The following is a 14,855-nucleotide window of genomic DNA, read 5'->3' on the forward strand; positions in this document are numbered from 1 at the left end:
ATTATCTTGCTATATGAATAGTAAGAAATATACTTGAAAACATGTAAGGCATCAGAAAGCTCTCAGAGGAAGCAACATACATTCAAGAAGGACTACAAACAAGACAATATGTAATGAATTATTTCTAATTCTGTCCTGAATTGCTTAGGGACAGGCATCAGAGTTCATAGGGAAAGAGATGCTTAAGTACAATTGTCTGAAACAAAATAAGAAATAGACACTTGTTTTCTGGTGCACCTATATATTGTCTGACAGAAAACTCACTAAGCATCATTGGCACTATTCATTCTTAACACATTAATTAAATTTCTTAATCATAATCAGGCTCTATCCTTAGCCCATTAATGCTACCTTACAGCTGACTTTACTGCTGGGAACTTATTGAGAACTGCTAGCAGGGTTTTGTTTCAATTTACCTTTATGTAGAGTTTTGATTCGATTTCCCTTTAGGCAAGAGTACCACTTTCTTCCGCAGACAGTGTTACTGTCTCTCTTTGTTCCCACCTTGAGTTGCTTGGATTTTGTAAGGCGTCCTCTTTTTAGGAGGTGAACCCCAATGAAACTGTTTTATATTGTAGTGGGTTGACCCTGGCTGGACACCAGGTGCCCACCAAGGCTGCTCTATCACTCCCCTCCTCAGCTGGACAGGGGAGAGAAAATATAACAAAAGGCTCATGCGTCAAGATAAGGACAGGGAGAGATAACTCAACCAATTACCGTCATGGGCAAAACAGACTTGACTTAGGGAAAATTAACTTAATTTATTGCCAATCAAACCACAGTAGGGTAATAAGAAATAAAACCAAATCTTGAAACACCCTCCCCCCACCCCTCCCTTCTTCCCAGGCACAACTCCACTCCTGAATTCTCTACCTACCCGCCCCCAGCAGCAAAGGGGGATGGGGAATAGGGGTTTTGGTCAGTTCACCACATGTTGTCTCTGCCACTTCATCTTCTTCAGGGGCAGGACTCCTCACACTCTTCCCCTGCTCCAGTGTGGGGTCCCTCCCACGGGAGACAGTCCTCCATGAACTTCTCCAAAGTGGGTCCTTCCCATGGGCTGCAGTTCTTCATGAACTGCTCCAGCATGGGGACCCATGGGGCGCAGTCCTTCAGGCACAGACTGCTCCAGCGTGGGTCCCCCATAGGGTCACAAGTCCTGCCAGAAAACCTGCTCCAGCATGGGATCCTCTCTCCACGGGGCCACCAGTCCTGCCAGGAGCCTGCTGCAGCACAGGCTTCCCACAGGGTCACAGCCTCCTTTGGGCATCCACCTGCTCCGGCGTGGGGTCCTCCCCGGGCTGCAGGTGGATATCTGCTCCACCATGGACCTCCCTGGGCTGCAGGGGGACAGCCTGCCCCACCATGGTCTTCCCCACGGGCTGCAGGGGAATCTCTGCTCCAGCACCTGGAGCACCTCCTCCCCCTCCTTCTTCACTGACCTGGGGGTCTGCAGGGTTGTTTCTCTCACATGTTCTCACTCCTCTCTCCAGCTGCAGTTTCTGTGCTACAGCAACTTTTTTTCCCCCTTCTTAAATCTGTTATCACAGAGGCGCTACCACTGTCACTGATGAGCTTGGCTTTGGCCAGTGGCAGGTCTGTCTTGGAGCTGGCTGGCATTGGCTCTATCAGACATAGGGGAAGCCTCTAGCAGTTTCTCACAGAAGCCACTCCTGTAGCCCCCCTGCTACCAAAACCTTGCCACACAAACTCAATACATATATATAAAATCTAAGGAACAGAACTGCCTAACAAACTATGCATCCCTATCTCATCAAGGCCATATACACCTTTGATTCGACCTCTTGTTCCTTATGTTTTTCTTTTATCTTACCACCTTATCTGAAATATCCTGTCTCTTTTTCTATCTTGCTACTTCATCTTTCCCTGAATATATTCCACTATCTTAATAGTCCTCCTTGTACCTAATGCTCTATAACTTTTAGAAGATTTTTACTTACCAGTTTTATGTATTATCATGAATATATTTTACTCTATAGCTATTTATTTGTGAGCCAGCCTGTAAAACCCTTAGTGCTTATCCATTTACAGCAAATACTTTTCACGTAGTATATTTTAAATATCCTACTTCAACATACTTCCTAGCCTGAGTATTAAAATCAGTCAGTTTAAATTCATTGGCTGAGCATTTCAGAAATCAATGCATGATATTAAGCTGTCTTCATGTCAAATATTTATAAGAGACACCCTGATTATTGCCACTTTTCAGAGCAGTACTCCAAAATATGATGTGTCCACGGAACACCCATGTAAAGGGCCAAAAAAACCAACCATTAAAAAAATCACTAATGACTGGAAAATATTTGCTGGTGCTTGATTTTGCTACAAATTCTGAGTGATAATTATAGTTGATAGTTTATTCTCTCTCTCTAATCACTCTATCTATTATTTACAATGAGGGTTTAGCAGAGTTGGTCAGGAAAATGAGAGAAAGCAGAAGGATTTGTGTGGACAGTTAAATATAAATGAGAAAGAAATGTTTTAATCCAAGTTGTCATTTCAATTTCTTGGCCAAAACCTAAATCAAATTATTTCAGTGATCTTGAAAAGGCATTGTAACACTTCACAGAGGTTTCTGTGCCTCTAACTACCTCTTCCATGATGCACATAGCCCTGTCTTTAGGTGAAATGACACAATATAGTATGAAAATTCTATAGCTGAGGCTCATCATGAAAGAGAAATTCCAGCTAAAGAACTCATTTCAGTAAAGATACACAAATCATTTGAATTATAGCCCCTACCAGGCAAGCGAATGACATTTCTGTCCAGTTCTTCAATGAAGAATTGAAAATATTCACAGAAAACAAACAATACTTATAAACACTTCGACTAATATTTTCCAACTAACCTTAAATATAAACGTATGATCTACTTCATTCACTATCTTAGTTTCTGGGTATAGACATGTTCTATAACACCACTGATATGTTTTGGCTTGCAATATTCACATTGTCAGCATCCCCTTTCATCAAACTTCTTCCCAAATATTAATATACAAATTGCCCTGTCCCCCAGTATTTAAAACAAAACAAACAAACAAACAAACATTAGTGAAAAGCCACTAAAATAAAATTCCAGAAAGAGTTAATCAAATCTTCAGTGAATTTAGACTTCCTTCCACATAGTGAAGCATGGGATAAAATCAAAACTCACTAGAAGTTAGATATTCGGATTCTCTCTTTGTCATATTCCTATTATATGTCTAATATCAGTAGCATGAAAAAGAATGAGCCTGCAAACTGCATGAGCCCTATTTCATGCACTTCAAATTAACTGCAGCACATATAACACGACTCTGCTACAGAATAGTTCTAAGGTTATCATCATTGATCTTGCCTGAGATTTTCTTGTAAAGAATTACTTGTCATTCTCTCTACAGATTTTGAAAATGAAGCTCATTCAGTCTGTGAATACATCTCTGTACATGTTAATGTTAGGTACCAATTATTTGTACAGCTTCCTTTTAATCAGAACAGCTTTTATTCCCCCATGACATATCATACTAATCTACTCCCAAATTACCAAAACATTCAAAGAGCAATAGTTCACCATTAGTGTAGGAAGCAGATTTTCCAGCTTAGAAAATTATACTGATAAATCAATTTTAGTACATGCTCTGTATCACGCAACCTGCCTCCCTGCCCCAGCCCCAGACTGTATGTTATAATAATGCCTAGGGCTGTTGGACTTGATGCGATTTTTTGGGATGAAATGGTATCGTATTCAAACTGTATCAGCATCAATGCCTGTGTCCTGTGCAAAAGACCTTTTGTGAGCTTATTTAATATGTGTTTTATGCTCACTGAAAAATGACATATTTATATATTGGAAGAATCATGTATTTGGGAGAATCATGTTCAAGGAAAGGCAGAGCATTTCCCCTTCCAAAAAAAACAGAGAAGTGTTTTCAATATAAGTCATACTAGAAGTTAGTAACTTACATGTTTAATTTTCATAATGCTAATAGTATCCAGTACTGCCTATGTCAATTGTTCTAAAATGCTGAATTGAATAATTTTCAGTTAACCTAGCAGAATAAAAATCACAACAATTTTTATTGCTAACCTTTTTAAAATAGGAATGGTCAGTAGAATATAGGTTATTAAGTATATTTCATTGATACATTGGGACTATAAATAGTTGCATTATGACCCCACTTTATAACTTTTCAAAACATTCACTTTGGCAAACTTGCCTAGAAAATTGTGTAAATAATGCAAAATCTGTTTTAACATTTTTTGAATTCTAATGGTGTATTATCTTAAAGAGTGCCACTGCACAAGCCACTGGAGTTTGGAGCTGGGAGTACTGTTATTCGTACTGACAGCTGTCACCGCTTCTTTCCACTTAGGTGAGTCTAATGAGCCAGCCGTCATGATAGACTCTTATTTGTTTCAGAGCTAGGACTTTACATCAAGAGAAAGGAGGTTACTTGTGGGCAGGTTTATAATCTGACACTCATACAAGCAACTAAACTGAAGGCAGTGCTGAAGTCAGTGAAGGCAAAGCTGAAGTCAGTGCTGAAATCGTCTCTAGCTAATGACAATACCATTCCACTTTGATAACCACAGCCACTGGGAAAGATACACCTACAGTCCAAATCATCAACCTCACTCTTCTACATAATAGACACCCCAGATTACTGCTCAGCATGGGACGCAACAGAAGCAAACTCAGAAACCTCTTTCCCCATGCCTGCCCCCATACACAGTGAAGGTTTAATCACAGTAGGCTGTCTCTGTTACATGGTGAAGGTTTTGAGAAACTGTCATCCAAAACCGAGATCAAACATCAAACAGAATTATGGAAACATCAGAGATGTTTTGAATGAACTATGGTAGATTTCTGACAATTTCTATTACTTTTTGTGTAAGTAAAAGGCTTATGACATTGTAAACAGTAAAATAATCCATGAAAAGATTAAATTAAAACATAATACATTAATATAGAATGAACAGATTTAAAAAACATGGGACATCCATTTACTCTTTAGAGATTAGATTATTTGCAAGACATCAGAATAAATTTATGAGAGGAATCTGCATTGTTAGCTCACTATTTTTCTCACTGTTTCCTAAAATGTTTTCAATGTGTAACTTCTTGGCAAATAAGTTTCTTCGTTTTTCAGTCATGCATCTTTCTTAAAATCTTAAGTAGATCTGAGTTTGCTTCCTTAAATTCCATCTACTTACAAAACAAAGATGCTGTGATTTTTTGTCTCATCTCTACACGTTATTCACCAGCATTGCACAAAGAAAGTGTTGTTCTTTTGACATTGCATCTCAATAAATGGATTAAATGAGCTGTGAATATCAGCATTTAACCAATAAAAAGAGATCTTTATTTATTTAAAATGTATCAGATCTGCTTCACCTAAAAGGCTAATTGAAAAGGCTATTCAGGTCAGCTGATATTAGAAGACAACTGAATCACATTTAATGGTACTTAAAGGATGTGAACAGGCTAAAAGAAAAATTAAACCATGGCTATTAAAATTTAATTTGACTTAGTGAAGCCATTAACATTTTGGTTTTATGCAGTGGCAAGCATTCTAAAAATATTTCCATATAATTCAGAAACTCAGAATTGTCAAATGGCTGACTGTTATGTACCAAAAATGATTGAAAGTGACCTCAAAGGGCAAATCAGAAAAAAAGCAAAAAGAGAAAAATTCTTTGAATGCCATTATTAGCTGTCATTCTGCTCTTCCTTCATATATATAGAGTGCCTTTATATGTATGTATTATATTACTGTATACACACATACATATACATACATAAATTATCTGCTTACAGCAAGTTTTTCAGTTATTCTGACTCACATCTATTTTATTGTTGCTGGTTTTAAACTTTTGCACCTTACCACATCTATCAGCAGTTTCTCTGTTACAGGGCATTTCTGCCTCTGATAATGGCCAGACTGATCTATGCAGTCAGCAGCCCAAGATCATCTGGCAACTTTGTTTCATACATTATTTTAAAATAACTTTTTATAGGAAAAAGGCAACCTACTTACAATTTGTGGTCAAAACCAGTTAGAGTCCTGTGAATTTTAGTTTTGTTATTACACTAGAAATAGTTGCATCTTTACTAGAAATTCTTGCATTTTTTTCTATTAATTGCACACTTTGGTTTTCATTTTAACATTGAATATCAGATTTGGATATCAAATGAACAAAACACTATTAAGTGAACTGTAAAGAAATAAGCTATTTTTAAGACAATACCTTATCTTTCTCCTAGTAATGTACCTGTGATATGTTGCTTTGCCTTTGTGACTTGAAAATGCTACTGCTAATATTCCTTATACTCTGTATAACGACAAATACAGTAAATAGCATAAAGCAGTCATCAATGCAGTAACTTCAAAGATTTTAGCCAGTTCCATAAAAAAAAAAAACAACTTTGTTTAGAATTAAAATGGTAACAAACCTGATCAGTACATAACTAAAATTCCAGATTGACTGCCTGACAAGGAAATACATTACCCCTAGTTTTGATTTTCAGTCTCATTTTGTCCAATTCAGTTAAAAAAAGGAAAAAAAAAAGCTAATACAGAAGGCTTTGTTGTAATAGTGCTAAATTAATATAGTCTGGGATTTCATCTCTTGCTCTATAAATGTTATTCGTATTGCTCTGGCTTGCTTACTAGTAGTCATCACCACTGTTGATAGGATATGGAAAATGACAAACATTGTTAAGGTTGTGACAAATGCATTCCAGGAGGTGTAAGTTATCATGGAGACTGTAAGGCTAATCCAGGGAGTTTCTGGCTCTACGTATACAGGGTAAAACTTCTGGCTTCACAGAAATTGGCAGCATTGCTACCTCCACTCTGGACCCATCACTTGAAGTAGCTTTAGAGAGAAGAGAGGTATATAACTAAACAGCATCCTTCTAATGAGCTGATAAACCTGTGAAAGTGGTAAAGGTTTGAGTAGAGTAGGGTGTGTAAAAAATACTGAATCAAGTTTTTGAAAGGCTTTGAAAGAATACACTGTGCTGAGTACTTTTTTGTCCATGACTCCCAGATACCTTATTCATTAGCTTCTAGTTCATGATTCATCATGGCTAATAATAGATGAAATGAGTGGAAAAATAATCAAAGCTCTAATGACAAAAGGAAGTGTCTGAATTACTCCAATAGATTATCGTCTAAATTGACTCAGCTAGCCATTAATTTGGATAAAAATGATTTTCTCCTTTCTCAACTTATTTTTTTAATGGGTTACAGAAAATTAGAAGCAGAAACTAGTGACGACCTCTGTTCTTTCCCAGTTGTAGTGCCTCTAACTCCTGCCAGAGAATATTTTTATTCACAGCATCCCAATACCTCAAGGTCAAACACTTCTAAACTGAGGAAGTTCGGTAGGGTGAAGCTCTTTTACTAAACTCTAAGACCAAGCAGATCAGATTAGAACTCCTCTGGGTTAAAAGCCTCATCCAAAGTGGACTATAGTTTATCAGAGGCAAAGCTGTGCTCATGAATGATATCCAAATAGTCTCCAGTCTGTTGCTGGAAGAATTGCTCAATTATTCCAGGATCTGCTTAAATTAGACTGTGTGCAAACTACTGCATCAGCTCAAATGTTCAGTGAGCAGCTTGCCCCACAGCTCCTTTATAGCACATTTCTCCCTGACAAAAAAATAACAGCAGATTAAAAAATTTACTTCTTATAACAGCAGTAGAAGAAAGTGAGCAGAAATTACAGTATTTGGACTTGAACAGCTGGGTACAGCTTATATCTTACCTTATTATAGCTTGTGTTTTGGAGGAAAAAAAGCATAGAAACCACTATATCTAAGAAGAGTGTAAATGTAAAGATACACTATAACAACAAGGTGTGAGTAGAATAAGGAACCTCTGCTTGGGAGTTTGTCTAAAAACTTAATGAAAGAAACTTTTACTAAATTAATTATATTAGTTTGAAATCTGGCACTATTTTAATCCTAGATCTGAGCAGAAAGAAAAAAAGTTATGTAATAGGACTTCAAATACATTTATTTCTCAGAACCTAACAAAGATTTGGTGTCATGTCAGGTGGTCTAGCCTCCTTGTAGAACCTCTACAGACTGCTAAAGAATACTTTTATTAGGAGTATCCAATATGAAAAGGTCAAAGAGAGCTTTTTATCAGGATTTATCAAGAAATTCAGTCAGAGGCCACATGACTAGCTCACTTAAATAAACCATAAAGTCCTGAGTATATACCAAGAGCTTGGGAAGTATAATATTCTTCATACATTCGATCTCACATTTTCTCATTTATGAGCATGTGTCAATACAGTTAGATAATTTTGATTCCAGATGCCTTATAGAAGTCTCATTTCTGAAATGAAGGTGCCACAATAACATTAGTTATTCATCAGTGCGTGAGCCTGTAAAATAATCTCTCGAAGTGTTTCCTTGTCCCAGCCATTTCATTTTACTTTATCTCTGAGATTGAAAGGAGGGATATCTTTAAACGATTTTCTTGATACACAACAGTCCTGTCCCATGTCATTCCTTTATACATTCCTTTGCCTTGTAAGAAATGTCACTGCACACAGGAAAGAAATTTTCAAATATACAAAAGCGTGGCAGTGCTGCCTGACAAACACACAGACCCCGTCCTTTGCTGTCTTCATTGCTCTTCTGTTAGCAGTCCTTATCTTCAAATGTTACAGAGCCTCAAATCCCGATTTGTAAAAGATAATATAAAATGCAAGCAAGGAGGTAGTGATCTACAATTAGGTTCATGTTAGAACAGAATTCAATAACAAGAGAGTCTGAGACAAAACTTCCATGAAGACTGATGCAGGATGGAGAAATTAGCCTCCCACCAAGACAAATAATACACGATAGGCACTAGATATTCTGCTTGATGCATTGCCCAAGACACTTGGACACCTTCTTAAGAACTGCAATATGAAAACTTATCTAAAATGAAGTGTCTCCTTAGTCTACTTCACTTTATCTTAAGGCAAAGATGGGAGAAACTAACAAAAGTGTGTCTAAGTAAATCTCATTTGAGAAAGCCAGAACTGAAATCGTAATACCAATAGGATGCCTAGGTAACTTCTAAAAAATAAGTGCCTGCTGATGATATAGTAACTATGTGCTCATATCATAGCGATACAATCCTGCTGCTGCAGAGCTAACCACAACTATTCGAGTGTGCTACATGGAACACAAGAAAACTGAAACCTAATTTGTAAATCATTTGTTAATCATGTGGACAAAGCACACGGAAAGGCTAACAGAAAGCCATACTGGAAACGCAGTTAATGAACATGATGATTTATCCTTATTATTGTATTTAATTCTTATTCCAGATCCTTTTCTGAACATCTCCAGTCAAAATTGGGTTTTGTGGGTGTGTGTATTGAGATATGAATAACCAGTACAGGGATTGAAGCCGTAAACTACATACAGTAAGTATACAATGCTTCCTCCAAGCATTTTTGCTCTTAGGAAACCCTCAGTCTAGATTACCTCTTGTGGCAAAACCAAATATCAGCAGCTAAATCAAGTTAGCAAAAAACCCAGGATCTTGCAGCATGTGGTGATAATGATTCAGCCCATGACAACCTGTTCTTGAAGTCACTGTGAAGCCATGTCCTAACATGGAGCTATGGGAAAAGGCGAAAAGTACTCCAGTTTTACTGCCATGAAACCTAGTCTGAAGTTCTCTCTCTACTTGTCATTACTAACAATCCCACAAAGATGCTAATATTATTAATAATAGCATTAACACATTGCTAATACGAATCAAACTTTCTGTAACGTACTGATATATACAAGATGAGATAATGCTATTACTACTGAAAAAAACTTAAATCTCCTCATAGAATAAAATTACAATTTTAATAACCAGGAAAAAAAAATTCAGGTCCTCAGTTTAACTCTCATTTAAAAGTGGTAACATACATTAGCCTAAACTACACTCCTGCCTTGGATATAGTTGGGACAAACACAGTACTAGTCAGGGATGTTGCACACTAAAATAAAGTTTCTTTTCTCCCCATCCCAGGGCCTCTCTTTAACTCAATGTTGGAAGGAAAACTTCACCCGCAGTGGCTTTTGTAACTTGTAATATGAGGTGCTGTTCCCCACCTCAGAATTTGTCTCATTAACTTTAAGAAGAAAACAGTCTTAAATCTCAGCAATTCAAAATAAGAGAGGCTGAGCACTGAAACTAATGCCATGCCAATTCCTGATTCAAATAAACTGCATGGCAAATTCAGTCTTTCTGATAGCATTGTCCATGGTATGCTTTATAGTGCATTATCAGCATTTTCAATACTTCCTTCTCTACAGTAGAGCTGATAGGCCTCACTAGATAGACAATGAAATGCTTTCCACACCGTGTGGGTGTGATTTATTTATTTCATAAATACAATTGTTCTACTTCTGTATTTCTATGCATTTCAGTGTTGTAATTTCTGTTTCAAAATGACCCAGATAAGTGTCAGAAAAAGATTTTTAAAAAATTCTCCCAACTTCTCATATGAAACTATACCAACTGAAACTCAAGGAGTATGTTTAACAGGCAGTTAGCTAAGTGTTTCTGTAGGGGAGTAACAAATGATAAACTCATCCAGACTTCATTAATTTATTCATTTCTGCTCCTGAATGATTTCAAATTAGGGAGATACTGAAGGGTTGCCATCACAAACCTTTATTTTCAGTTACTTTTAAGTCTTCATATTCCTTTATGGATTCAGATAGCTGAAAAGAGAGTTGCCTTCAACCAAGCGTAGTATTGTTGCCACTTCCAACCAAAACCACAAGGAAAGCACCTCTGATTAAAGATGTTTTATAAGCTATTGTTTTGTGAAGACAGGCAGAAAGATGAAAGAGTCGGAAAGAAAAGGCATCAAAGAAGTAGCAGACACTGAAGTCTCCTTCAGTAATATGACCCTTGAGAAGAGGTAAAAGAAAGAATTTGAGGGCTAAGCTGAAACTACAGAATGTTAGTGCAAAAGAGGAAATAAACTGTATGCAATGGGTCAGAGAAACAGGTCTTGGTATGTTCTCAATAAGATTGCATCAGCTTTTCCAGTTTTCATGCTTCAGTCTAACAACTTGTAGGTCGGGTATTTTGATTAAACCACATAGATGCAACTTAGTAATTTGATTTTCACTTCCTGTTTATGGCCTTTTTCTCCCCCTGAAACTTCCACCATTCTGAATTAGAAATATGCAAACAGTAGTCCCCAGTACTACATAATCAGCAAATGGGTAACCACTGGCTTAATCCTGCAATCCTGCTTCCTTGACACAAGCAGTGATCAGTGTCCTAACACAGTCTCCAGACTATCAGCAAAACCTGTGCTCAAAATATCCTTGTCTCCTCTCTTCAAGACTCCATCATTTTCACTGTCAGTTGTCCATCCTGCTCTTTGTTTTCCTGTTGCTTTCTAACGTACAGCTGCCAACCAAGTCTGTTTTTGCACTTGTGCTTGCAGTTTGACTACTGAGGGATTGATGCCCTAATACTTTTATACTTCAGATAGTGGCTTCTCTTGTGTTTGCTCTTAATCTTTTGAACTGCTCCTTCGTTCATATCTGAAACATGGTTCATCTACCATCATCCATGATTATGGCTGCTATAAACACCAACTAGCATTAAGACTAGTACAAGAAGCAATACAGAAGACTAAAGGTGAAAGCTAAATCAAACCAAAGTCCATGAACAAGTTTGCTGGGGTTTCAAAAAAAGCTATTATTTACTGGAATTTTATACTATGCTTCCTAATTTTGATTAAAAGAAATACTACAACATCCGATTTCATGAAAATCCAGGAATCTAATGGAAAAGGTCTAGTAAATCACTAAATATATCCAGCCATGTGTGTGTTTGATAAGTTTGGGAAAAAGAAAGTAACTTTCCTGTAGTTTACCTCTACCCTTTTGAATCTCCATGACTGTAGATTACTAACGGAAGTTCTGTTCCTTGTAATTCATCCAGTCGTCCGGCATAGTAAGTAAGGTTTATAAGACTCCTGACTTTCAACTCTCCAGTCAAATCTGGAGGAACACAAACAACTGCTTATTTTTTCCAAGTTATGAAACAAATATACAAAACAAGACAAATCTGGGTCCTGGGGAATTAATATATTATTCAGAGCAATGACAAGCTATTTTTTCTCTTATGTTAGTAGTGTACAAGGTGTAGTATGAGGGAATCAAGTTGTTTGATTAATAAAATTTGCCTACTTTTATTAAAATATTTACATAATGATGAAAGAAACGAATAATAATTTGTCAATTGGAAACTGTGAGCTAGTGAGCTAACACATACCTCATGCTGATAAATACTGCCACTATACGAGACAGGCAAAAAAGAACAGAGTAGTCAACTCTATTGCAGTTCAGTAATTAAAATATAGGTGCTTAATAAAGGTACCTCAATCCATTTAATCAAGTTTTCTACAAATCCTACGCTGCAGTATTTGTTTTCCATGGGCTGGTAAAATATCATTTAGGACTGACATCTTGAAACTTAGTTTTTTAATATATGCTCTGTATATTTAAAGGCACATAATTAATATACAGGATTACTCACTGAAGGCATCATTAAATACTTAAATAATTTCTCTTCTGGTTTGACACACCCATTTAAAGATACAAAAGCTTATTCTTAATTAAAAAGAGAATGGCTATCATATCACCCTGAAATAATAAGCAAAACAGGCTTAAATTTGATGTGTGAGATTCCAACTTTGCAAACAACTATGCTGCCAACAAAGCTCACAAATACATCATATCAGAAGAAACTGGGAATTTTCAGTGTGATAACAGTTCTGTCCCTGCAACTCTCTGACCCATCTAGACATGTGTTAATCAGCTATATCCAAGTTACTAACACAAGGTCCCTGACTGATTTGCATCGGTGGGAAGAGATTGCCATCACATGCCTCTTAAACAAGGACTCACAAAATAATGACACTTGAGGTTCTGAATATAAAATTTTATCTTGTTCTTATACCTTTGGCCAGGCTTCATACTTGAGCCTAATGCTTCTTATTCACCACGCTGTTTTATAGAAATCATGTAGCTGGTGGCTGCAAACATTCTTACAATAAATATGGGATATACAAGGAATAGTTACAAATATCATGAGGGAGCACAAAGGTGATAAAATACATTCATCATAATCACTGTGTATGTATATAGCAATTAAAAATCCTGTAAGGTCTTAATTTAGCACCAGAGTGAGTCTATGCAGGCCTATGTAGGCTTACAATAATAAATCACACAACTGATAATTAATTATTAGCATACTTCTGTCTTTTTGCTTTCATACCATTTTAAGTTGCATGAGAGTGATAGAACTGTGTATCTTGAGTTCTAAGAGAATACTTTCAGTATTTTTTGAAAGATATTTTTGTGTTAAAAACATAGTCAAAGTTTTACACAGTAACAAATTCAGCAGCAAGAGATTTAAGGTGCTAAGTTTTTTAGGTTTATGAGCATGACATGTACTACAAGTAGTGACATAACGGGGGACTGAGTACAGAGCAAGGAACCTGATACTCCTGAAGACTATTCCCAGTCTCAACACTTTGCTGTGTGGCTTTAGGAAAGCTCTCAAATAAGTGCTGAAAGAATGAATTGTATATGTCCTGAGCAACAGTTTTGGGTTTGGTTTTGCAAACCAAGATCAAAAGCTTTAGGAACAAAAATCACCCAGGAAAGAAATTCTGAGATCACCCTAGCTATACAGAGCTTAGTGTATATTCAGTTTAGTCAGTACTTTATATTCAGTTTAGTCAGTGTTTACTGCAAAGTATACTTGCAACACTACAAACTCTGCCTTAGCACCTTTCAATCTCATATTACCAAGTTCTCTTCAAAAAAAAAAAAAAAAACCAAACAAAACCAAACCAAGATTGCCTTAAAGCTATCGTATCTTTGTTTCAACATGGCCTTACAATAGTCTCAGTCTTCGGATTCAGAGCCACCAAAAGAGAAAAAAAAATATGCTCAAGTATGGTACGTGATCTAAACATCATTTTTCCAGCACGCTATTCTTAGATTTTGTTCCGACAAACCAACCATTTGTAGTAATAAAACATGGGAACCTGGGAATTGCTTTCCTGTTTGGGGGGGGGGGGGGGCGGGGGGGGGGATTGAAAAAAACCCTCTGATACTTTCCCAGTAAGCTTCTTTGATTTTTCCAAGACACAAACATCATTCTGTGTGTACCAGAATAAAACAACCACGTGACCTCATTTGTTTTCACTCACCTCCTGAAACCACCAGTTATGGTAACTAAAGCATCTGGTAGAAACGTACACACAGTATTCTTGACAATCAAGCTTACTGCATCCGCTTCTGCCTTAGATACACAGCTAACAAGGTCCTCATAGTAGAGAAACCCTGGAAATCAAAGGCAAAAAAGTGCCAATCACTCTGTGGAATTATCAAAATCTACATACTGTTATGTAAGCCCCATGTGAAATAGCCTCCTCTCATCAAGAAGTTAAACCACACAACTCATAGCATGGGCAAGGGAACCTTATCTAATGGCAAGAATTAAGAAATGCTTGATCTTGAACCTGAAACTATAGGTTTGTTACAGGACGTTGTGGGAACAAATATATTTACATCCAGCCTGTTCAGAAGTCTTTTCCTTCCTCCCTGCCATTCCTGGAGTCAGCTTCCTGCTTGGGGTGTGGGGGATCACAGGCAAGAGACAGCCTCTTCCTTCCCTCATCTTTGTCCTTATAGTTTATATATATTTTAGTCATTATAATTTGCTGTTTCAATTTATAACAACATAGCATTCAGGATAATTGCTCCACTTGCTGAGAACCTGAATATTTATAAATTAGTCTGACTTCTC

General features: G+C 37.0%; 1 protein-coding gene across 2 annotated transcripts in view; it reads right to left on the bottom strand.

Moving 5' to 3' along the window:
- DNTT (DNA nucleotidylexotransferase) overlaps positions 1 to 14,855 on the bottom strand; it is a 96,451-nt gene that overhangs the window by 54,129 nt on the left and 27,467 nt on the right. For both annotated transcript variants that reach the window (XM_030029775.1, XM_030029774.1), the window contains one exon: positions 14,257 to 14,389. In XM_030029775.1, coding sequence (XP_029885635.1) covers positions 14,257 to 14,389 — 133 coding nt within the window. The remainder of the gene's footprint in view (positions 1 to 14,256; positions 14,390 to 14,855) is intronic.

This window comes from Aquila chrysaetos, chromosome 11 (genome assembly GCF_900496995.4).
Source record: "Aquila chrysaetos chrysaetos chromosome 11, bAquChr1.4, whole genome shotgun sequence".
NCBI lineage: Eukaryota > Metazoa > Chordata > Aves > Accipitriformes > Accipitridae > Aquila > Aquila chrysaetos.